At 35.8% G+C, this 25,745-nt stretch overlaps 1 protein-coding gene and 1 non-coding gene across 5 annotated transcripts in view; both read left to right on the forward strand.

Moving 5' to 3' along the window:
• The window catches only part of RABGAP1 (RAB GTPase activating protein 1), a 178,893-nt gene that overhangs the window by 26,427 nt on the left and 126,721 nt on the right, over positions 1-25,745 (forward strand). For all 4 annotated transcript variants that reach the window (XM_045043519.1, XM_045043520.1, XM_045043521.1 and 1 more), the window contains 2 exons: positions 21,542-21,776; positions 22,663-22,867. In XM_045043519.1, coding sequence (XP_044899454.1) covers positions 21,542-21,776; positions 22,663-22,867 — 440 coding nt within the window. The remainder of the gene's footprint in view (positions 1-21,541; positions 21,777-22,662; positions 22,868-25,745) is intronic.
• On the forward strand, positions 4,544-4,654 carry LOC111557705. The gene has a single exon (XR_002737933.1). It is a non-coding gene; the product is annotated as a U6 spliceosomal RNA (small nuclear RNA).

The raw sequence follows: 25,745 nt of genomic DNA on the forward strand, positions 1-25,745 counted from the left end.
CCAGCTGCCTTAGCTTTGGCTTCTAAAGTAGTGGTTCCACACCACTACAGGCAAGCAAAAGACCTGAGACTACTATATCAAGCCCTACACCCTCCAAGCACTCAGCTTCTAGAGATGAGGTGTCACTCAAAGCATGTTATTGTCCACCCTCCCAACTTTATAGCTGTGGCTTACAGATTTTCTCTGTAATGAGAAGGGCATCATAAAACAGCTCCTGATCTCTTCCCAGAGAAACTGACTTTATTTATAGCAGAGTGTAGAGAAGTTCAAGCCTAAGGGTACTCTCATAAACCATAGAGATTGTGGCAAAAGGTAACTGAGAAGAGTTCGGTAGATTGATTGGACATACAGATTTAACTGTAGGCTTACTATGAGGAAACTGACTCTTAGTGTCAGAACAAATCTCAAACGTTGACCTCCAAAACTCTCCCTTCAAACTAATGTCAGTTTGATTAGTTTATTCTGTGCAGTAGTTTGTACTCAGGTGCACTGTTGAAAACTTTAGAGCAACTGGCCATATTAGTGGAGTTTAACATTTAGGTATGGTCAGAGAAAGAGACCAAGCACTCTGACAAAGTTGCTCTCATCCCAGGATGTCTGCAGGTAAAGCCAAATCATCCCAGAGGAACAATGGCAGAGGCTTAACACTATAGGAATTAGGGGAATAGAATTTCCTAAAATACACCATCTAGCTGCTAAATAAGCAAGCATAAAAAATAACATGTCCCAGAGTGGGGAGACCAGTACTGTGACTTGGTACAGTATATTATCTAAAATGTCAATTTTCCAAAACAAAATTGTGAAACATGCAAATAAACAAGAAAAAATAACCTATTCATCATTAAAAAAAAAAAAAAATCAGGCAGCAGACACTGCTTGTGAGAGTGACATGTTGGATTTAATATGCAAATTCTTCAAAGTAGCCATTAAGTTCAATGAACTAAAGAAATCATGCTTAAAGAAATAAAGTATGATGATGTCAAATCAAATAGAGAATATCAATATGGAGATAGAAATTATAAAAAAGAATCAAATGGAAATTTTGAAGTGGAAAAGCACAATAACTGAAATGGGAGATTCAGTGAGAGGGGCTCAATAATAAATTTCAACTGGCAAAAAAGAATGAGAGGTGATGTCATCAAAATGTAGTCATTTTCAGGATTTTCAAGGAATTTTCTACCATCGTACCCTCAGAGAACACTGATTTAGACAATTGCTCATTGATGAGAGAGGCTTTGTGGAAGTTGAGGAACCCGTCAGAGAGGTTTCAATATACTTGGAGAAAAAACATCCAAGATTGGATCCATTGAAGACAATAAAAGGAGCAGTTTCACTTTACCTGTGTCACCCTTCCCCTAAGACCACACACGTCAGTGCCAGTAAAGACTTAGCCCATGATTTCCTCCGTATGGGAAAGTGAAAGCAGGTGATTGCATACCTGGATTCCACAGCTGTGTGAGATACTCTCCCAAAAGCTTACTTCTTTCTTACTTCATCCAAAATATCAAATTGTGAACTACACGACTTGGGGGGTGGATAGTTGGGAGAAGAGCATCTAAAGCTGGGAATGGAACATATCAAAGAGACACATTTTATTAACTGCTTTGGGAGCTCCATGAGGAAGCCCATTCATGAGCCACTGGGGTTGTCTCCCCTGCTGGCTCCTGGGTACCTCCAAGCTCTCTGCAGCTCACTCAGACACACCCTCACACAGTGACTGCCTTCTTGTGCATGCCCCTGAGGGCAAGAATGGTCAAAATGAGGGGCGCCTGGGTGGCTCAGTCGGTTGAGCGTCTGACTTCGCCTCAGGTCATGATTTCAGTTTGTGAGTTCGAGCCCCGCGTTGGGCTCTGTGCTGACAGCTCAGAGCCTGGAGCCTGCTTCAGATTCTGTGTCTTCCTCTCTCTCTCTGCCCCATCCCCACTCATGCTCTGTCTCTCTCTGTCTTAAAAATAAATAAAACATTAAAAAAAAAAATGGTCAAAATGATCCTTTGCAGATGGCTAGTGAGCATGCATAGAGACTGGATTCTGTGGGATAAGGAGAAACCACATGCTTAAGCAGTCATCACCACTTTAGGGAATGCAAATGCAATGGAAATCATCAAGGGCAGACTGAATCAAGCAGATGAAATTACTATGAAGTAGAAGACTATTTGACATCTAGTCTGAAAAAAAGGAGAAAAATGAAAATGAGTGAGGAAAGCCTATGCAAACTGTGGTATACCATTAAAATAAACAATGTATGCATTATTAGTGTTCCAAAAGAAGAAGAGACAGGAAAGTGGGCAGAAAGCTTATTGAGACATAATGAATGAGACTTTCCCAAATTTGGGGAGAGATTTGGACATCCAAGTTCATGAAGCTTATAGGTTTCCCCAAGATTTTAACCCAAAATGATTCTTTCCAAGACACATTATAATAAAACTGTCTAAAATAAAAGACAGATTTTGGGGCTCCTGGGTGGCTCAGTCGGTTAAGCATCTGACTTGATTTCAGCTTAGGTCATTATCTTACAGTTTGTGAGCCCCATGTCAAGGCTCCACACTGACAGTATGGAGCTTGCTTGGGATTCTGTCTCTCTGCCCCTCCCCTTTTTCTCTCTCTCTCTCAAATCATAAGACAAAGGTATTAAAAATAACTATAGTTAATGAAATTAGTAATATATGAAATGAATGATACAACAAATATACAATATAAAAAGTTAATATGTACATCAAAACTCTAAAATGTTGAGAGTGGTGTGTTTGTATATGATTAAAGTTTTATGAAAGTCAGATATACTGTTGTATTAGTAAGATGTTTTATGTAAGCATTATGGTAACCACAAAGCAAAAATCTATGATAGTTACATAAGAGATAAAAAGAAGAGAATCAGGGTATACCGCCTTGAAAAATAACAGTTCACGAAGGAAGACAGTGAGAAAGGAACAGGGGAACTACAAAACAACCAGAAAACAATAACATAGCATTATAAGTTCATACCTATCAATAATTACTTTAAATGCAAATGAACCAAACTCTGCAAATGATGTAGTGTTGAATGGATAAAAAAATAAGACCTTCCCACTGTATTCTGCCTGTTAGAGACTCATTTCAGCCTTAAGGACACACACAGACTCCATGTGAAGAATTGGAAAAGCTATTCCATGAAATGGAAACCAAAAGAGGGCAGGGATAACTAAATTTATAACAGACAAAATAGACTTTAACTCAAAAACTGTAAGAAGAGACGAAGAGTATAATGTAATGAAAAATGGGTCAGTTCATTAAGAGGATATAACAAGTGTAAATATACATGTACTGAGCATCAGAGTACCTAAATACATTAAGCAAAATAGATCTGAAGGAAGAAATAGACCATACGATAATAATAGGGAACTTCCGTAGTCTATTTTAAACAATGGATCATTTGGACACAAAACTAATAAGGAAACTTTGGACTTGAACTATACCTTAAACCAAATGGGCCTAACAGGCATATATAAAACATTCTACCCAACAGCAGAATACATATTCTTCTCAAGCATACACAGAATATTTTCCAGAATGGATCATATGTTAAGTCACAAAACAAATCTTAACAATTGAAGACTGAAATAATGCCAGATATCTTTTCTAGCCATAGTGGTACGAAGTTAGAAATTAATAACAAGAGGAAAATTTGAAAATCAACAAATATTTGGAAATTAACATATTCCTGAACAACCACTGGATCAAAGAAGAAATCAAAAGAGAAATCAAAAAACATTTTGAAACAAGCAAAGTGGACACATAACATTTCACATTCCACAATGCGTATGTGGAATCTAAGTCAAAGTCAAAGTGAAATGGTGGTTGCTAGGGGTAGGAGGTGATGGTGGGAGAAAGGAGATGTTAAAGAGTACAAGTTTTCAGTTACGCAGTTATTAGGTTTTGGAGATCTAATGTACAGCATTGGGACTATAGTTAACAATACCGTATTATATAATTAATTGAAAGTACCTAAGAGAATAAATCTTAAATGCTCTCACCACACACAGAAATGGTAATTATGTGAGTTGGTGGATGTATTAACCCTATTGTGGTAATCATTTCACAATATATACACTTATCAAATCATGTTGTACACCTTAAACTTATACAATGTTTTATTTCAATTAAGTCTTGATAAAATTGGAACAAAAGTAAAGACCCTCCCATAGATTTTTTTCATAAAAAATTATCAGAAGTGTTTAAAATCTTTTTAAAAATGAACTATTTTTACCATAGTCATAAGAAATATCAAAATAATTTGGCTGAGTGGAAGAAGACAGGCCCTCCCCCTGAAGAAAAGACAGTGCTACTTATGTATAATTGTAGAAGATGCAAACCTAATCTATAGTCACAGAAAGCCATTCACTGGTTGCCTGGGGGTGTGATGATGGGACAGGGAAAAAGAGTAGGAGTAGAAAGGGCACAAGGAGTTTTGGGCATTATGGATATGTCCACTGACTTGACTGGTGTGTACATATGCCAGGATTCACCAAAGTGCATATTTAAAATACATGCATTTAAATGTACATGTGCTCACTTTGGGAGCACATATATTAAAATTGTAATGATACAGAGAAGACTAGCATGGCCCCTGTGCAAGGATGACACATGATGCACATCGAGTATACCATAACATATTTGCTTTTTTTAAAAGAAAGGATTAAACAGATTTTATTATTTTAATTTATTTTTTAATTTTTATTTTTTTTTATTAAGTAGGCTCCACCCCCAGCATGGAGCTTGAACTCACAACCCTGAGATCAAGAGTCACATGCTCACATAGGGGCGCCTGGGTGGCTCAGTCGGTTAAGCGGCCGACTTCAGCTCAGGTCATGATCTCATAGTTCGTGAGTTCGAGCCCCACGTCGGGCTCTGTGCTGACAGCTCAGAGCCTGGAGCCTGTTTCAGATTCTGTGTCTCCCTCTCTCTGACCCTCCCCCATTCATGCTCTGTCTCTCTCTGTCTCAAAAATAAATAAACGTTAAAAAAAAAATTAAAAAAAAAAAACAGAGTCACATGCTCACTGACTGAGCCAGCCAGGCACTCCTTAAAGAAGAAGTTAATAAACTTGAAGATTAGTAGAAACATCCAAAGAACAGAAAGAAAAAATAATGAAAAATGAAAAAAGCCTCAGAGAAAGATGAGATGTTATTAAGTGTAACAGCATACTCATGTGTTTCGGCAGAAGAAAGAAATGAGCAGAAAAAGTATTTGAAGAAATAATGTCTGAAAAGTCCCACATTTATTTATTGAAAAATAATAATCTACACATCTAAGAAGCTTACCACACTCTAAGATAAATTCAGAAAGATCCACAAAAAAGCTTATCTTAGTAAAATGTTGAAAACCAAAGACAAGAAATCTTGAAAGTAACAAAAGGAAAATGATTTGGTTCCTAGAAGGAGACCTCAGTAAGATTTATAGCTGACTTCTTAGCAGAAATAGTGGAGGCTTGATGCCAGTGGGATAACCTGTTCAGAGTGCTCAGAGAAAAAACTCAACCAAGAATCCTAGCAAAGCTATTGGTTAGAATTGAAGCTGAAATAAAGACATTCTGAAATAAACAAAAATTAAGAGAACTTACTGCTATCAGAACCACCTTATAAGAAATACTAAAAGTTCTTCAGGCCACAAGCAAGTGACTTCGAACAATAATTTTAATCCTTAGCACTATTAAAGATAATTGTATAATAATAGAGACCGTATAAGTACATTTTTTGTTCTCTTGTATATAATGTGCATATTCTACCTATAACATAAATATGATGTATTTGCCAGCCACAAAAATGAAGTAGAAGCAGAGCTATATTACAACTTAATAAATGACTTAATATGGTAATTCAAAGCCACAAGAACAAATAAGGAGAGCTAGAATTGATAAATTTATAACAAGCTATAAATATATATTCTCCTCTCACCTTCTTTTAAATCTATAAAGGAACAATTATAAAAATCTTTTGGATTTGTAACATAGATATAATATGTATAATAATGCCATGGTAGAGAATACTGCTAAATTACTAGAATTAGTATAAATCGGAAACTGATTCTAATAAATTAAGATAATACCCAGTAAGTTCTAGAGCAACCAGTGAGATGGGGTATGTGTGTATATATATATATGTATGTATATCTATATCACTAAAGAAATGTCAATGCTATATTAGAAAATATTCACTACTAAAAACAATAAAAGATGAATAAAGGAATGGAAAATACATGAAACAGATGCATAAAAATTAAAAAACAAAATGGCATACCTAAATTGAACTGTATCAAGAATAACAAAATGGATTAGGCAATAAAGTTAAAAAAAAAAAACATCAGCAGTGTATAAAACACCATGATCCAGTTGTATGTTCTCAGTAGGAGACACACTTTAAATACAAAAAAAGAAACATTTAAAATAAAAGATGGGAAAAGACCTGGCATGCAGACATTATGGGTTACAGCTTAAATATGTATAGGAAAATTTCTACCTGTAAATTCCTGTATTATGGAAGAAGGAAAAATTCAAATCAGTAATCTTTTACTTTAAGATATTGGAAAAAGAAGGGCAACCTAAATGTAAAACAAGCCAAAGTAAGGAAAAAAAAAGATAAGAGCAGAAATCAATGAAACAGAGGATAGAAAAATAGAGAAAAAAATCAATAAAGCAACCCGGTTCTCTGAAAAGATTAATAAAATTGATAAAACCTTGGATTGGCCAAGGAAAAAAATTACTAGAATTAGAACTGAAAGAAAAGACAATACTACCAAACATATGTTAAACAAAAAGGATTATAAGGGACTATTAGGAATAGTAATACGCCAAAAAAGAACTTACTAAAATGGATAAATTTCTAGAAAAACACTAATGAAACTGTGAATAGACCTATAACAAGAGGTTGAATTAGTAATAAAAAATGTACCCATAAAGCAAGCTCTGGCCTACCTAGATGGCTTTATTCCCTGAATTCTACCAGATACTTAAGTAAGAATACCAGTTCCTCACAAATTATCCCCAAAAATAGGAAAAAAAAAAAAAAGGATATTTCCTGACTAAATCTATGAGGAAGATACTGTGCCAATGCCAATACTAGACAAAGACATCACAAGAAAACTACATATCTATATTTCTTATAAATCGGTACACAAAAGTCCTCAACAAAATACAAGCATACTTATTAATTCAGCAGTATATGAAAAGGATTACATACTGTGATCAAGTGGGATTTACTCCAAGAATGTAAGGTTGGTTTAACAACTGAAAATCTATTAAGGTAATGCAATGTATCAACGGAACTAAAAACAAAACTACATGATCATTTTTAGTGGACACAGGAACAGTGTTTGCTGAAATGCAACACCTTTTATGAAAATAAAGAAATTGAGAAAAAAAATCAACTATGAATGTAACTTCTTCAACCTGATTAACAGCATCTATGAAAAACTCACAGCTAAAATCTTTCTTGGTGGTAAAAGAGTAGATTCTTTCCCCTTAAGTTCAGCCTAAAGACCTGGATGTCTGCACTTAACTACCTCTGGTCAACATTGTACTGGAGGGTACAACCAGGGCACTCAGGCAAAAATATAAAAGGTATCCAGATTGGAAAGAAGGAAGTAAAAACTATGTTTGCAGTTGACATGATCTTGTATATGGAGAACCCTAAGAAATCAAAAAAAAATATATTAAAACTAAGAAGTTTAACAATATTGTAGGATACAAGATCAATGTACAAAAAATCAGTTTTATTTGTATACATTTGCAATGAACAACCTTAAAGTAACAGTGAAAAAACAATTTATGATAACATGAAAAAGAATGAAATAGTACGAAGTTAAACAAAAGTGCAAATCTTAGGCTTTGAAATCTGTAAAACATTGTTCAAAGAAAATAAGATCTAAATAAATGGAAGTCCATTCGTTGTTCATGTATCAGAAGACTTATTGTGAAGATGGCATTACTCCTCAAATTGATCTACACATTCAGTGCAGTCTTTATCATAATCCTAGGTAACATCTGTGTAGAGGTTTATGTGACAGTTGTAAAATTCATTTTGGATTTCAGGGGACCCTGAATAGGCCAAAATAATCTTGAAAATGAAGAACAAAGTTGGAAGACTCAGACTTTGCAATTTCAAAACTTATTATAAAGCAGTGGTAATCAAGATAGTGTAGTATTGACATAAGGCTAGGCATATAGATCACTGGAATACATTTGAGAAATAGAACATTCAGAAATAGAACCATATTTCTGTGATCAGCTGATTTAGACAAGGTTACCAATACCATTCAATTGAGAGGATTTTTTTTTTTTCTTCAACAAATTGTGGTGGGACAGCTGGATAGCCATGTTCAAAAGAGTGAAGTTGCAGCCTTACCTCACACCATATACAAAAATTAGCTTAAATGGATTACAGACTTCAGTGTAAGAGCTAGAAGTGTAAAACTCTTGGAAGAAACATGGGGTAAATTTACATGACTTCAGATTTGACAGTGGATTCTTAGATTTCACACCAAAGGAGCAAAGGAAAAAAGACAACCCACAGGATGTATTTAAGGCATATAAAAAGCTAAACAATCTAAATGTTTACCAACTACTAAATGGATAAATAAAATGTGATGTATAATGGAATATTATTTGGTCATAAAAAGGAATAAAGTACTGATACATGCTGCAATATAGATGAACCTTGAAGACATGTTAAATGACAGTTAAGTCAAAAAGTCCACAGATTATATGGTTCCATCAATATGAAATATCTAGAAGAGTTAAATCTTCAGAGACAGGGTCAATTAGTTGTTGCTTATTTAGGGCTGGAGTTATTGAGGGAAAGGGGAGTTGATACCTGTGGTGGTGTTTGGGTTTTTTGTGTGCTTTTTTTTGAGGTGATGAAAATATTTTAAAAATTTTTTAATGTTTTATTTATTTTTGAGAGACAGAGTGAGAGCAGGGGAGGGGCAGAGAGAGAGGGAGACACAGAATCCAAAGCAGGCTCCAGGCTCTGAGCTGTCAGCATAGAGCCAGATGCAGGGCTCGAACCCATGAACCGTGAGATCAAGATCTGAGGTGAAGTCAAATGCTTACTGAGCCACCCAAGCACCCCATGATAAAAATATATTAAATTAACTTTGGTGTTGGTTGCTCCTCTGTGAATATACTGGAAACCATAGAATGTATGCTTTAAGTAAGTGAGTTGTATACGAATTATATCTGGCCTACTCTTTGGAGAATTGGCAGTAAAGAGGCAAGACTGGTTGGTAGTAAGAAGAGTAGATAGAAGGCTGTTTTAGTCAGGGCGTCTGGGTGGCTCAGTTTGTTAAGCCTCCGACTCTTGATTTCGGCTCAGGTTATGATCTCATGGCTTTGATTCAGGGTATATTTCAAGGTAGAACTGATAGGGTGGGCAAATTAGATGTGGGATTTGAGGCAAAGAGGGAAATAAATGATGGTTCCTAGATTTTGGTCTGAGCTGTAAGGTATATGGTAGTGCCATTTACTAAAATGGAAAGAGATAGGACCAGGATCAGGTTAAAGGGATCAGAAGTTCAGGATGTTGATGAGATTGATCCTCCAGAGTGACTGTGACTAGCATCAACAGTATATAGATGGTATTTAAAGCTGTGGGACTAGGTGAGATCACCCAGAGTGAGCATTAGCAACTGAAGAGTTAGTGAAGAGCTGATTCTTGGAGTACTTCAACATTGAGAGATGGAGATAAAGAGAAGCCAGCAGAGAAGAGTGAGAGGATATAACTAGTGAGATATAAAGAAAACTAGGAGATTTGGAGTGCCTTGGGAGAGAAATGAAGAAAGTGTTTCAAGAGAGTGGGAATAACCAGGTATGTTAGATTCTGCTGAGAGGTTGCTTTAGATGGTGACTGAAGAATGATAGGATAGAGGCCTGGGTGATCCTTAAGAAGGGTGTTTTTTTGCTTGTTTTTTGTTGTTGTTGTTGTTTTCAAGAGAGATGAGATCATTAGCATTACTGTGGGTTGGGTTGTAAGTGGTAGCTGAGGAGGAAGTGGTGATAGTGTAGACAACTGTTGTAAGGAGTTTTGCTAAAAAAAAAACAAAGCAGAAAAATGGAGTGGTAACTGAAGAGTAATAGGGATTCCAGTGAGAGATTTCCTGATATGTGTGTACTGATAAGAGTTATTCAGTAAAGAAGGGGACATTACTAGTACCAGAGAATTGCTAAGTCTTAGGTTGGGAAGAGAGATTTCCTGTGTGTAAGTGGAGGGGTTAACCTAGGAGCAATTTCTGTAATATGAAGGAAGACCGCATAAATGAGTACACATGCAAATAGATGAGTCTTCTCTCTTTTTGGAGAAGACTTAAAATTGTCTTGTTAATTTTTGAAATACTGTTTGACTTACTCTTCCTGTTTCTAATTTGATGAATCATTTATGGTAAATGGGAAAGACCCTCAGGGCTCCTGCAGAGAACTTTTTTTGTGCTGTCTCATATCTTGTTTACTGAAAAGAAATGTTCTGTTTTTTAGACCAGGAAATTGAGCAATATGTTCTACAAATTAAAAATGTTTCCTGTATGTATTTCCATGTATTTTCAGTACATCTGGACAGTATATTGGTTTACTGTATGTAGAAATGGTAAGTGGAGAAGTAATAGAATTGTTGAATCTTTGATATTTTCATCAAAGTCAAGTATAATAGGATTACTGCAAACGTGTTGCTCAGTGATGCTGATGACTCTTTTTAAAACTGTTGTCTCAGCCACTACTAGATTGTAAAATTGCATTGGATTTAGAAAATACATTTTTCACCCAAATTTTTATTTAAATTCTAGGTAGTTAACATATAGTATAATTTTGTTTTCAGGAGTAGAATTTAGTGATTCATCACCTTCATATAACACTCCAGAAAAATACATTTAAAAGTCTGTCATTGATCCACCCCAAAAGTCCTAATTGAGTGTTTTGTTGAATTATTCAGTTGATAGCTAGTAATCCACCAAATGCTGTTTTTAGGCACCGAAGTTGAGAACTCCCCATTTTTGGAACTATGATGACCTAGAAAACCTAAAAATGTCCTAGTACGAAATATTTAGGAGAGCTGGATGAAATATAACAAATACCTTTCATAGCTATATTCACAAGAAAGTAATCTCAAAAGAATAATAGGAAAGAGGGACACTGAAAGCCAGAACTATACATATATGCTGACACTGGGTCCGTACTGGGGGAATTTGCTGCTTTATGATCAGTGGGCTTGGGTTTTGACTAAATTGGAGAAGAGATAAAGCTTTGGGTTTTACAGAGAGGGGTGTTGGAACTGAGATTTCCTTATATAACACCTTCAGGCTAACTGAAAGGATAGATTTGGAAAAAATAACTTGTTTATAGTCATAGGAAGAAAATAAGGAAGCTTATATATTTTAGGTTGGACACGGGTTTAGAGGGGAGTCTTGTTGATAACTTGTTCCAGTGGGCTTGCCTTCAGGTATTTGGGATTTGAATTTATACTACCTACATGTTCCTGGGTTGGTAATACTCTTAGGGCTCCTGACAGAATCAATTGCAGAACTATTCTGGAGGGACATGCTTGCCACCCAGGCTGCCTGGTATTTCTACAGATAACTTTGATACAGAATATCAAACATTCCCAAATTTACAAAGACCCAGAGTAGGCAAACCCCAGCAGGATCAAATCTCACCAACACTTGCGCATTTGAATTATTAGCTGTAACTTTAAGATAGATATGATTTAAATGATTGGAAATTTAAAGAAAAATTTGAAAATATTAGGATAGAACAAAGTTATTTAAAAATCTAATAAAAGACCAAGCAAACTTCATGAAAATCAGAGCAAGTAAAGTTAAAGGTACAACTGATGTGTTAAATAGTAGATTAGACATGGTTGAAGAGAAAATCAAGTACCTGCAAAATCAACCTGAGGAAATTACTCAGAAAATAGAATAGAGTGGGAGAAAAGGAAATAACTTGAGATAATAGCTGAATATTTTCCACAAGTGATAAAAGATACAAATCAGCTTCAAGAAACAGAGTGAGTCCCAATCAGGATGACAGTGGGGGCGCCTGGGTGGCTCAGTCTGTGAAGCAACCGTCCAACTCTTGATCTCAGCTCAGGTCATGATCTAGTGTTTTGTGGGTTCGAGCTCCACAGCAGGCTTTGCACTGACAGCACAGAGCCTGCTTGGAATTCTGTCTCTCCCTCTCTTTGGTCCTCCACTTTCTCTCAAAGTGAAAAAATAAACTTAAAAAAGGATGACAGTGAAACTGCAGAATATCACAGACAAAGAGAAGCTCTTTAAAGGGTGAATGAGAATAGAGATCAATTGGACATGGTTCCTGCTTATATATATAAGCAGATGCTAAAGCTTAGGGTAGATGACAGTTCAGATTCTTGCTGCAGTGGATTGTAGTAGTCTTTGCTTTGTAACAAACTACCTCAGATCTCAGAACTGAGTGGCTTAAAACAGTTTATTAATTTCTAATGATTTTATGCATTGAGTGGGTTGTTTTGCTGGTCTTGTTTTGGTTCATATAACTTCATTCAATTGATACATTGGCTGAAGACTGAGCTTAATTGGGATGGCTGAGTCTTTTCCTGTAGTCTTTCATCTCAGACTTCGTCATGGCAGCATGGTGGTCCTAGGATAGATGTGGAAGCTATAAGGTATCTTTTAAGGTTAAGGCTTAGAAATTACATGGTGTCACTTCTGCCACATTGTATTGATCACAGCAAGTCACAGAGCCAATCCAGGAAATAGACTATATCTCTTGATGGAGGAGCTGTAGAGATACTGTGGCTATATTTTTAATTTTCAACATTAATGCAGTTAGATAAATGCTACGGTAGAGATTAACAAAGGGTGCTATAGAACAAAGGATGGAAACTTGTCTCAGCCTGGGGGAGGAGTCTGGGAAAGCTTCTTGGAGAAGGTAATGCTTTAGTTAAGCCCTTTAAAGAAGAGCTTTATATGATGATGTAGTTATAAAAAACACAGGTATTTATCTTCATAAAATGTTTTGACATTTCACATCAAAATCGGAAAACTTTCATAAATTCAGAACATGTTGTATTTTCTCTACCTGACTCCTCTTGTGTAGGAATATTATACCCTTAGCTCTTAATCAAAGATACTCTATAAATCTTGGTTGGGAGTACATTGATGAGCCAATACTTCTTTGGTGGAACGTTCAGTTAGAGAATTTTTAATCTTTTTCTTCTTGAAAAATCCACCGAACATTATTTTAGTTGGAAAGAAGTTGCCAACCTGTATTGAAATAGCTGATAAAGAAGTCACTCCTTCTCACTTAGCATTGGCTAGACTAATTTTCTGACTTTGTATCTGATATTACTTGCTTTAGTATCAGGTGATCTTGTCCTCTGATGTAGGTCTTTTATTCAGCAAACAGAGTAACTGAACCATGAACACACAGTTTAACTAAGGGGATCAGGATGATGGTGGGGAGACACATAAGGAACTATGTCATTATAAAATTCATCAAGTACCAGAATATAGATAAAAGCAGATTTATATGAGAACATAATTATTGCCTATTAAAGCAAAGAAAGGTTTCATAGAGTAGGTAACAATTTAGCAAAACCTTAAAGAATGATTAAGAATTACTCAAAGTGAGTCTGTGAAATGTAGAAAAATCAACAGGCTTGAAAAAGGCCTAGGGTTATGATCACTGCATACAGTAGAATTGAACGTGCTTGCTTTCCTTTTTTCTCCCAAATGGACTTTTTGTTATTTGTTTTCTCTAATTATAAAAATAATGTCTGCTTTATACATAAAATTCAGACAGTATGAGACGTAAGTAAAACTCAGTCATAATCCTATTATTTAGCAACACAATCATAAATATTTTGGGTCTTTCTTCACTTAACTTTTCAGGATGAATTTACAAGGTGCTGTTCCTTCTCTTTCCCTTTTTAAGTTAATGTTAGTAATTCCTAATGATAATTTTTAGGTTGTTTCTCTGGTCCTTCCTTCATGCAGTAAGATAAAAAGATGGATAGCCAGAACAGCTGCAATTTATAAATGACACAAGGAAATTCAGTGATTTATCAAAGATCGCAGAATGAGTATGTGAGTGGGTTTGAAGTCAGTAACAATACTTTCCAGTATCCAAATGGGACTTCTGGTTCTTTTGTGCCTTGCTTTCTGGTAAAACTGAGATTTATGTACTTGTTTCAAGATGCCTTAGCTTTTACACTGAAGCTGAGTAAAATTACTCAGTCGGAACCATTTTCACTTCTATTTTCATTGCAGTCTGACACAAGTAGTGGGAACTGTAGATCATCAGGAATTTGTCTTTAATTTTCTCAACATCTGTGGATATCTCAAGTGCACACTGTCATTTCATAAACATGCATTTCCTAAGACAAAATCTCTACTGGAAAAAGATCCCAAACTGCCTAACGTAGCTTTGGATAACTGTCAAATCAAGTGGTGCCTAGTTGGTATTGTTGCAGAGAACGGAAACAGGCTATAAAGTTAGAAGTAGAACATTAACACCAGGAAATGACTCTGGCTTTTGCCTTTGAAACGTTTTGTCCTTTGCTTCTATAAATGCAGTTTTGCTCTTAAGGAAATAGACCTGTAGCCAGTTTTACCCTATAAATTATTACTTTTATTTGATACATTTAGAAAGGACAGGTGTTACTTCAGTAATGGGTCTTACACATAAATAGTAGGTGTGTTCTTAGTTTTCTCTGGATAATGGAAGGTGGAAGAACTGCTTTTTTTTTTTTCTTGTTGTTGTTGTTGTTACTTGGTTTTTCAAACCTCCTCTCCAGAAGGTGGGTCAGAATTTATTTAGAAATAGCTGAAAAAGTGGGGCTTGCCTGCTGGCTCATTTGGTGGAGCATGTGACTCTTGATCTCAGGGTTGTGAGTTCAAGCCCCACGTTGGGTGTAGAAATTACTTAAAAATAAAATATTTAAGAGGCTCCTGGGTGGCTCAGTTGGTTAAGTGTCCAATTCTTGATTTTGGCCCAGGTCATGATCTCATGGTTCCTGAGATTGAGCCCCACATTGGGCTCTATGCTGACAGCGCAGAATCTGCTTGGGACTCTCTGTCTCTCTTTCTCTGCCCCTTCCTGCTCATGCTGTCTCTGAAAATAAATAAACTTAAAAAAAATAAAATCGTTAAAAATAAAAGCTGAAAGTGATACTAATTGTATGCTTACTAATTGACAGGTACTGTGATGTAGAAATGAGATAATCCTTGTAAAAATCATATATAATGCCTTAATTATAAATAATAAATGCCCAGTAAGCATATTATTATTGTATCATTGAATCCTCATGACATGACAGTCCTATGAGATAGATATTAACACTTTCATTTTAGAGATGAGGCAGTTGTGGCTCCCAGAGGGTAATTTGCCCACAGCCAACAGTTAGTATCAGAGCCATGTCCCAAATTCAGGTCTTACTATGGAGCCCAGGATGTAAGTACAGGCTGCTGTTCACATGGTCTGTATGTGAATGGTGACCCCTGGAGTTGTGCCATAAGCCAGCTCTTGTGCCCACTGTTTTTACTACCACCCTGCTTTATAAGCAGAATTATGAATAAATCACTTGCCATGCAGTCTCTGTCCTTACAAATATTTTTGTCTGCGTTTACAGTAGCTGCTAAATTGGCTACTTTATATTTATTGTTTTTTTTTTCCCTCAATTCAGGACTGTTTCTTAAAGTATTCTCCCCTCCTCCTCTTAATCTAGTTTACACAGAGATGAACATAAATCTGAATATGACCATTGATTTATCCATACATACCTGCTTTGCTTTTTTTATTTTTATATTTCTGTTAAGTTAGAAGTCTTTGTTGGGCTTCAAAATAAAATTGTTTTGTAGCATGCTAATTGGTCTTGCCCAGTATTCTTAGTAAATGTTAAACCTTTAATGATTCTCAGAATAATAGAAAATGATGCTTTGTTTTTGTTGTATTTAAGTAAACAAAGCTAAAATAAAGCATTCAGATTTCATTTTTTATAACTCAAAATCTGTATCCAGTATCAAAATTGGTAAAATAATACTACTTTGGCTTCTATTCTTTGCATTTATAAAACTCAATTCAGTAAACCTATATTGCAGGTACACTGTGCAATGAATCTATCCAAAGCTTTGGGAATAATATAAAGATACCTTAAGAAGCAATCCCTGCCATCTAATCCAGACTGGTTCAAGGTCTGGTTCTATAAAACATGTATGCTCATATGGTAGCACTCCCTAAGGAGGGACTAATTAAACCCCATATAGTGGGGTTAAGATTTCCCAGAGGAGGTAACAGAATTTAAGCTTGGTCTTAACAGAAAGGAGAAGGAGAAGAGGACTTTCTAGGAAAGGGAACAGTCTATAGAGTCTTGATGCTTGAAAGCTTATGATATGTCTTAGGGAAGTTGAGTAATTTGACGTGTCTGGTAAGAGATGAAAGCATAAATTGGGCAGAGTTGTGAAAAATTCATAGAATATAGTTACAAATTTGGGCTTTATCTTATGGAAATGGAGGAAACATGGAAGGGTTTGATCAGAACTAAGGTTTGCAATTGTAACTTGAATGGCCATATGACAGATCAGAGGGGAGAGAGAAAGAAGGCAGGGAAACTCTTACCTTTCCAGTAGACTTATGTAAAATGAAAGAAGCTGTCCTGTGGTATTACCTACATAGAAGGTGGAAAAAATGCACAAATGAGCAAGGATCAGTAAGCTTTGTGAGTATTGTGGGAATGAGAGGAGTGACGGGTGATTGTGCTCTTCATAGGCTCACTAAGTGGATAGTATTACAATTCACTGATTTAAAAACAACAACAACAACAACAAAGCAAGGGTGGCGCCTTGCTGGCTCAGTCTGTAGAGCATGTGACTCTTGATGTTGGGGTCGTGAGTTTGAGCCCCACAATGGCGTAGAGCTTACTTTAAAAAATAAAAAGAATACAGAAGGAGGAACGGACAGTGAGTTAAGTTTGACACACTAAGTCTGGAATATCTACCTGAAGAATTCTCTCCAGTAGGGAGCTAAGGAAGGGGTTGTAGGTATATATTAGGGATTGTTTGTATATCATTGGCCATAGATGAGGTGGCCACAGGAGAGCCTGTAAAATAAGGTTATTGCCAAAAACAGAACCCTGGATGAATATCTTTTGGGATGCATTAGAAAAAAGTAAATAGTTTTGTTCTTTTTTGTAGAAACCACTTGTTTTTTTCTAATTTTTAAAAAACAGACTTTATTTTTTAGCGCAGTTTTAGGTTCACAGCAAAACGGAAAGTACAGAGATTACTTCTATAATCCCTGCTCCCACAAATGCATAGCCTTCCGCACTATGAATATCCCTTTTCTATTTTAAGTTTATTGAGTTAAAGTTTACACAGTAATATGCAGCCCTTTTAGGTGTATAGTTCTATAAGCTGTAGTGAATATAAACTCTTACATGACAACCACCACAATTAAGATACAGAATATTTTTACCATTCCAGAAAGTTCCTTTGTACTTTTTTTTTAGTGAATCCTCTCATCTCCTTCCTAGCCCCTGACAACCAATGATCTGATTTCCATCGCTATAGTTTTCCTTTTCCGGAATTCCATATAAATGGAACCTTACGGTATGATGGAGTTTTTTTGTGCCTGGCGTCTTTTACTTGGAATAATCCATGTTATTGTGTGTATTAATAATTCATTCCTTTTTACTGCTGAGTAGTATGCCATTATATAGCTATATGGCAGTTTATGCACTAAGCAGTTGATAAACATTTATATTCAGTTTTTGGTGATTATCAATACTGCTATAAACATGCACAAAGAGGCACAGGTGTTAATTTTTCTTGGGTAAATGCCTAGGACTGAGTCATATGGTAGGTGTATATTTACCTATGAAATTTACAAAAGACAGCTAAAGTGTACCATTTTGCATTCCCACCAGCAGTGTATGGGAGGTTTTCAGTTGTCACGCATCTTTGCGAATTCTTGGTATTCTCAGTATTGTCTTGTTTTTAATTTTAGCCAATCTTATTAGGTGTATGGAGGCATCCTATTGTGGTTTCAGTTTCTCTACTGGCTAATGAATTGAGTTTCCTTCACGTGCTTGTTTGCCACCTTCATACTTTTTTTGGTGAAAATGCCCATTTTTTAAATTGAGTTGCTTGTTTCCTTAATGAGTTATGAGATATTCTGGGTAGATGTATTCTGGGTATAAATCCTTCATCAGAAACATGATTTGCAAGTATATTCTCCAAGTCTGTGGCTTGTGTTTTCATTCTCTTAGTAGTGTCTTTTGAGCAGAAGTTTCTAGTTTTGATAAAGCGTGTTTTATCATTTTTTTATGCTACTTTTTGTATTGTAAGAAATCTCTGTGTCTCAGGATTTTCATAGATTTTCTCCTTTGTTTTTCTTCTGTAGGTTATATAGTTTCAGGATTTGCATTTAGATTGTGACCCATTTTGCATTAATTTTTGTATATGATGTGAAGTATTAGCTAAGATTCATGTCTTTACATAGGTATGGATGTCAGGCTAATTGTTCTAACACCATTTATTACCTTTCTCCATTGAATTACCCTGCCAACTTTGTTGAAACCAATTGGTCATATATATGTCAGTCTATTTCTGGATTCTGCTTTGTTCCACTGATCTGTATGTCTGCCCTTTACTAATATTGCAGTGTGTTGATTACTTTACCTGAAGCTACATCTGTTTTAGAGATGATTGTGTTATCTGTTAAGAATGCTCTTGGCAGCAAGGAACAGAAAAACCCTGCTTATGGTGGGTTTATTTTGTGTTAATAACAAGAAGTCTAGCAATAAGCGGTTGTTGGTTTATTTAAGCTATTCATCAATACCAGAGGTCAACAAACTATAGTCTGCTGGCCTAATCTGGCCTGCCACCCGTTTTGTAAATAACCTGTGGAGGTTCTTCAAAATGCATATGCCCAGCCAGGCTCTACTAGGGTGGGAGGTGAGGGGAGGGAGGGAGGAGCAAATATTTGAATTTTAAAATGCCTCCTGGTAATATTAGTAATTATACTGTAGAGTCATGGTTAAGAACCATTAACCCAAGGTTGATTCTTAAGACTGTGGTCCCCAGACTAGCAGTATCACTATCTCCTGGAAATTTTTTAAAAATACACATTATCAGGTCCACTCAGAATTACTGAATTGGAATTCATTTGGGGCCCAACACTTTGCGTCATAAAAATTCTCCACGTGATTCTGATGCATGTCAGAGTTTGAGAGCCTTGAAAGTCATTGTGAATTATTTCCCAGATAAGCCCAGGGAAGACTGTCTTTAGAAAGAAAACAACAGCGTACCTGGCTGGCTCAGTCAGTGGAGCGTACTGCTCTTGATATCAGGGTCATTAGATCAAGCCTCATGTTGGGCATAGAGATTACTTAATAAAAAAAAAAATTCTTTTAATAAAAAAACAAAAAGCTTAATTAGTTTAAGTGTGTGTATTGTAATGTCACAGACAGTAATTCTGAAATTAAATTGAAGGTTCACAAATGATCTAACAAAATTGTTGAGTACTATTTTGGACCTAATTATCCAAAGCATATGTTGCATTGCTATTTTTAAGCAGCTTTTAAAAATCACATGTTTGCATGTGAATGTTTCTTTTTCCTAGTCCTTAAGGAAGAGTTAAGGAAATGGAACACAGTTCTTATGTTTATAGATTTTATAAATGAGAGAAGAATGCAAGATGAACATGTATAAACACAAAATACAAACATATAAACATGTTTTCTCTCAGGGTTAGGTATATTTTTGTTATTGGCAAATAATATGAAAATGTAGGCAGTCTATACAGCAGAAAACTTGAGTTTAATTACCCTGTATACCAAAGAACAAAATAGTACTTCATAATATGTAAAACGTCTTCTCTTTGATTTACTTTGCTCTTTTAGTGATGGCTTCCCCAGTTATAATTACTAATTACCTAAACATGGAATTGAGTGTCTTTTCTCCATCTGTGTTTAGGAAGCTGTAACTACTACTTATGTATGTTCTTTCTCTCCCCTTGGAAAACAGACTATCAAATAGACCATCTTTTATTTACTGCAGGTGATATAGTAATTCTTCTCCAGTTCTGAAAGAATAAGAGGCTAATTGGAACTAAGCTGTGGTTTGTTTTTCAGATGGTTTAAAAAACTTGTGAAAGTAGAACTTCTGAAAAAGGAAATTTGATTGCACTTGGATGTGTAAGATCAGGCAGAACAAAGAATTAAAATTACTTGACCTGCTTTTTAGTTCCATTAGCAGTGACTGTAAACATAAAATGAAATTCACGGAAATAAACATTGTAACCGAAGCCAAGAGGCTGAACACTTGTCTGGCCTTTATTTCTAAGGCAAGAGTAGCTGACATGTTAAATTTCCTTGGGAAATGTCAGCAAAAAAAGATTTAAAACTGTTTGTTTCTCAATTATAATTTATAGCCAAAGGAACTTGAAGCTTATAGGGTTATAAAACTATGTTTGAACAGGGTTCTTTGGTAGTCCAGAGGTGTCTGTTATTATTGACATTTTCTTCCTAACTTCTGTGTTGATTTTACTGAGAAGACCTCATTCTCTGTAACAATCTCCTAGCCCCACCCATTTTAACTTTTTGTCAGGTTTAGTCTTCAGAAACCCTCCTAAATCAGCCCCCTTTTTTGATTGACTTTTCCTAAATTAATTCCTTTGTTAAAATTTTTTTAGTGTTTCTTGAATAAGCATTTAGTGACATTGCTGGGTTTTGTCACTTGTGGTTTTCCTTAGCATTGGAAAGCATTACTTCCTTGTTGAGCAACTAATAATAAACCATCATGACTCTAGACAAATAAATACTTGACATTACTGAAATGGAGTGCTTCTGTTGCTCAGGGCCATTTTATATGTACAAGCTTTATTCAGGTGTCTCAGAACTTTAAGAAACTGTTAATATCAGAGAAGTCTTCCTTAGACTTATTTATAGTAGGAATGGTAAAATACATGTGAAAATTTATTACCTACTAAGTCTGTTTCTATGATAACTTTGCAAGCGAACACATTTTCCCTTTTTCTTAAGGATAAGCGAAGCCCCTAAAGATAATCCCATTAGCAGCGTTATTTCTCAGCAGAGAAATAAAATTATGAATATTTTCATTGCTAGTTGAGGGCATTGTAGAAAACTTACATTTTATCGCCATAATTTTATTTAAATTTTTTTTTAAATTTACATCCAAGTTAGTTAGCATATAGTGCAATAATGATTTCAGAAGTAGAATCCAGTGATTCATCCAACAAGTGTCTTCCTTAATGCCCCTTTATCCATTTCTAATAACATTGGCAGACTATCACATACATTTCCGGGCATTACTCTCAAATTCACTATACACTTTTTCATGAAAAACTGTATGTATTAAGGGAGCAGCTGCAGCTCTTACTGCAGATCTTGATTTATTCTGTTTTTAAAAAACATTCAGAAGATATCTTTGTATCAAAAGAAATGCTGACGATCTCTAGAATGTGGACCCATTTGAATTAGTACTGGCCTGTCTTTCTCACTTTGCTGATTGCATGTATTTGTGACCCTTAGATTATAGGGAATGGAAGTGAACAGCAGCTGCAAAAAGAGCTAGCAGATGTTCTGATGGATCCTCCAATGGACGACCAGCCAGGGGACAAAGAACTTGTGGAAAGGTCACAACTGGATGGTGAAGGAGATGGACCTCTTTCTAACCAACTCTCAGCTTCATCCACCATTAACCCTGTGCCATTAGTAGGCCTCCAAAAACCAGAGATGAGCTTGCCAGTGAGACCTGGACAAGGAGGTTAGGATTGCTGCATTGCTTGCTTTACTGAAGGTTAATGTTTTTATTATGTGAGTGTCCACCCTTACACTAGGTTTGATTCAGAGCAGGCAAAAAACATTATCTGTGTTTTCTAGAATCTTCAGATTTTAGATTTAAGGGGTTGTGTGAGGGGTAGGTATATGTACCATTCTGATTTCCCTTTAAATGTGTATCATTTATATCAAAGAGATAACAGTAGTTAAATGACATTGAGGTAGTCTTATTTCAGAATGTTTCAAGATTTTTCCAAGAAAGAAAGAATTTGAGTACAATGTTGGAGATGTGGAAGAATAATGCTTGGGAAGAGATACTTGTTCCAGGCCTGAAAAGCTCTTTGGGAGTAGTTGCCAGGTTGAAAAAGGGAGGCAAAAGGCACCACAGAGGAGGAATAGGGCAGTTATAAAGGCTCACTGGGAAAGTAGAGTGTTAAAACTGTAGAGCTTTATTGGGAAAGGGAAAGCAGGGGCATTGAGAAAACATAATAAAGTGGCTAAGATGATGAATGAGAGAAATAAAGCAGTGCAGATCAGAAAGAAGACAGAGATAGGATTTTTCAGAGTGATAAAATATTAAATGTTATTTTTTTTACTTAAATACAAATTATAAAGTCAAAAAAAATTAGAAGAGGCAGAAATACAAATCAGATCTAACCTCAGATCACATTTTAAATTTGGGATTAACAGTAAAGCAATTCCTAAAAATTTTGGTGTCAGTGACAGAGTTTTAATATGAAATTTCTGACTTCAATGGGCATTTATTGTGGGGCAATGAAATATTATCTCAATGTAACCTGTAGATTTTTACTTGGTGTTCATGTCAACAAAATATCAGAATGAAAGTAACCCTCTATTAACATTTCTTTCAGATTCCGAAGGGTCAAGTCCTTTCACACCAGTGGCTGATGAGGACAGTGTAGTTTTCAGCAAACTAACTTATTTAGGCTGTGCCTCAGTAAATGCTCCCAGGAGTGAAGTGGAAGCATTAAGGATGATGTCCATCTTAAGAAGCCAGTGTCAGATTTCACTAGATGTAACCCTTTCGGTGCCGAATGTATCTGAAGGAACTGTGAGGTAAGACCAGCTTCCTGAAATGTTTGTACCGTTGGATCAGATTTCTGACCTATAGATTTAGAAATAATAATGAACAAAATACATAACTTCTTATTCATGTAATGTTTCATTCTTCTGGCACTTGTGTTATCTTGTCTTCCAAGGATTGTGATACTTACGCAAATTAGTCACTCATTAGAACAGTTTTTTATATACATTTCCCCATGCCAAGTATGTGTAGTACATTAAAAATTTAAATGTTTGGGGGTTAATTAAAATATGTTGGCCTAAAAATATGCCTAATAAATTTATTTATATTTTCCCTGTTCCACCATACAAATACTAGCTTGACACATTAGTTCAGTAAGAAGTTTAATATTGAATCTAACTGAACATATTAGAATCAATAATATTAACATTATCAGAGTCAACACATTTTCTAAATTTTTTTTATTTTTAAAAATTTATTTATTTATTTATTTATTTATTTATTTATTTATTTATTTATTTATTTATTTATTTATTTATTTATTTATTTATTTTTGAGAGACAGAGCGTGAGCTGGGTAGGGGCAGAGAGGGAGAGACAGAATCAGAAGCAGGCTCCAGGCTCTGAGCTGTCAGCATGGAACCCGATGCAGGGTTCCAACTCACCACAAGATCATGACCTGAGCCAAAGGTGGATGCTTAACCAGTTGAGCCACCTAGGCACCCGTTTCTTCAATTAGTTTTATATCATGAATCTCTTTCCATATCAGTAAATTTGTGATGGTATATGATGGATTATTTAGAAATAACCAGTCTCTGGAGCACCTGTCTGGCTTAGTTGGTGGAGTGTGGAAGTCATGATCTCCGGGCTGTGAGTTTGAGCCCTACATTGGATATAGAGATTGCTTAAAAAAATATAGTCTTACAAAAACAAAAAAAAGAACCAGTCTTTTATGTTAGACATTTTAGTGTTGTTGTTGTTGTTTTTAATGAGAAAAGTACTAATAATGGCTAATATTAAGCTTTTATTAAATGGGTATGTAAGTGCTTTACCTATAATTCTCCTATAAATAGTTATGTTTGAGCTAAATTTTTGTATGTTTGAAATTTCCTTAGGATAAATTCCTAGAAGTAGACTTACTGAGTCAAAAGGTTTCCCCATTTTCATTGTTTTTGATACAATGCCAAATAGCCATCTAGAAATATTGATCTGTTTTGTATTTTTATCAGCATTGTATGAGAATATCTATTTCTGTGCCCCCAGAAACATTTTGGGTTTTCATGGTAGTAGAATTGTACCTATATGTGGATAATAGCAGGTTACTTAATATTTAATATTTCATTCATCTGCGTGTATAATTCTTCTTTTGAGTTTTTAAAGAACCATTGCACTTAGACTCACAAATCCTAATTTTAATGGTATTTATTAATGTGAAACTTTTTTTTTTAATGTCTGTTTATTTTGAGGGAGAGAGAGAATCCCAAGCAGGTTCCACAATGTCGGCACAGAGCCCAACATGGCTCTCACAAACCGTGAGATGGTGACCTGAGCTGAAAACAAGAATCAGACGCTTAACCAACTAAGCCACCCAGGCACCCCTAATGTGAAACTTTCAGTAAAATTTGTTCAGCTCTCATTTCTGTATGCTTCTTAGTCAGTAGTCATGCCCAACTGAAGTTATACTTTGTTCTGATATATTTTAATTCTATAAATATGCAAAAGCAATTTCTCTTGCCCTATGTTTTCAAAGTTTTTATCTTATCACAGTGCCTTTGAATGTGAATTGGGTTCCCTTCCTATGTGTTTGCATTACACACAGGGACCCCTGGGGTTTCCCCATCCATGGCCTTGCCCATTCAGTGTTGAAATTGCCGTTTCTTTCCATTCCTTTCATATTTATGTCCTCATTGTCCAGGGCAGAGCCTGGAATGTTGTAGGTATCACAGAAGTATTATTGAACCAATACATTTTTGAGTGAATGACACATCTTTGATTTTCGTAATGATGTCCTTTGATTCTAGTAATTATCTTTTTTTGTAGATATTAACGTTTTGTACAGTCTTTCTTATTTGCCATGAATCAGAAGAACATGTTTCATTATGAGAAAGCACATCAGTTTTTTTTTTTTTGTTAAGTTTATTTATTTATTTTGAGAGAGACAGGCGATGCAAGTGGAGGAGGGGCAGAGAGAAAAGGAGAGAGAGAGAATCCCAAGCAGGCTCCATGCTGTCAGTGCAGAGCCTGACACAGGGCTCGCACTGACAAAACCGCAAGATCATGACCTGAGCTGAAACCAAGAGTTGGACACCTAACCCACTGAACCACCCAGGCAGGTGCCCCAGCACAGCAGGTTTTTTATTCTTTTTTTTTTTTAATGTTTACTTTATTTTTGAGAAAAAGGGAGACAGAGTATAAGCAGGGGAGGGACAGAGAGAGAGGGAGACACAGAATCCAAAGCAGGCTCCAGGCTCTAGGCTCTGAGCTATCAGCACAGAGCCTGATGTGGGGCTTGAACCCCTGAACCATGAAATCATGACCCAAGCCGAGGTTGGACGCTTAACCAACTGACCCACCCAGGCACCCCAGTTTTTTATTCTTTAAAAAAAATTTTTTTTTTTTAATGTTTATTTTTGAGAGAGAGAGAGTGTGTGAGCAGGGAAGGGGCAGAGAGAGACAGGGAGACACAGAATCCAAAGCAGGCTCCAGGCTCTGAGCTGTCAGCACAGAGCCTGACATGGAGCTCACACTCAAGGACCTGAGCCAAAGTCGGACATTTAACCGACTGAGCCACACTCAGGCGCCCCAGTTTTTTATTTTATTTTTTATTTTATTTTGTTTTATTTTATTTTAATTTTTTCTCACATTTGTTTATTTTTGAGAGACAGCATGAGCAGGGGAGGGGCAGAGAGAG

Source organism: Felis catus, chromosome D4 (assembly GCF_018350175.1).
Source record: "Felis catus isolate Fca126 chromosome D4, F.catus_Fca126_mat1.0, whole genome shotgun sequence".
Classification (NCBI taxonomy): Eukaryota; Metazoa; Chordata; class Mammalia; order Carnivora; family Felidae; genus Felis; species Felis catus.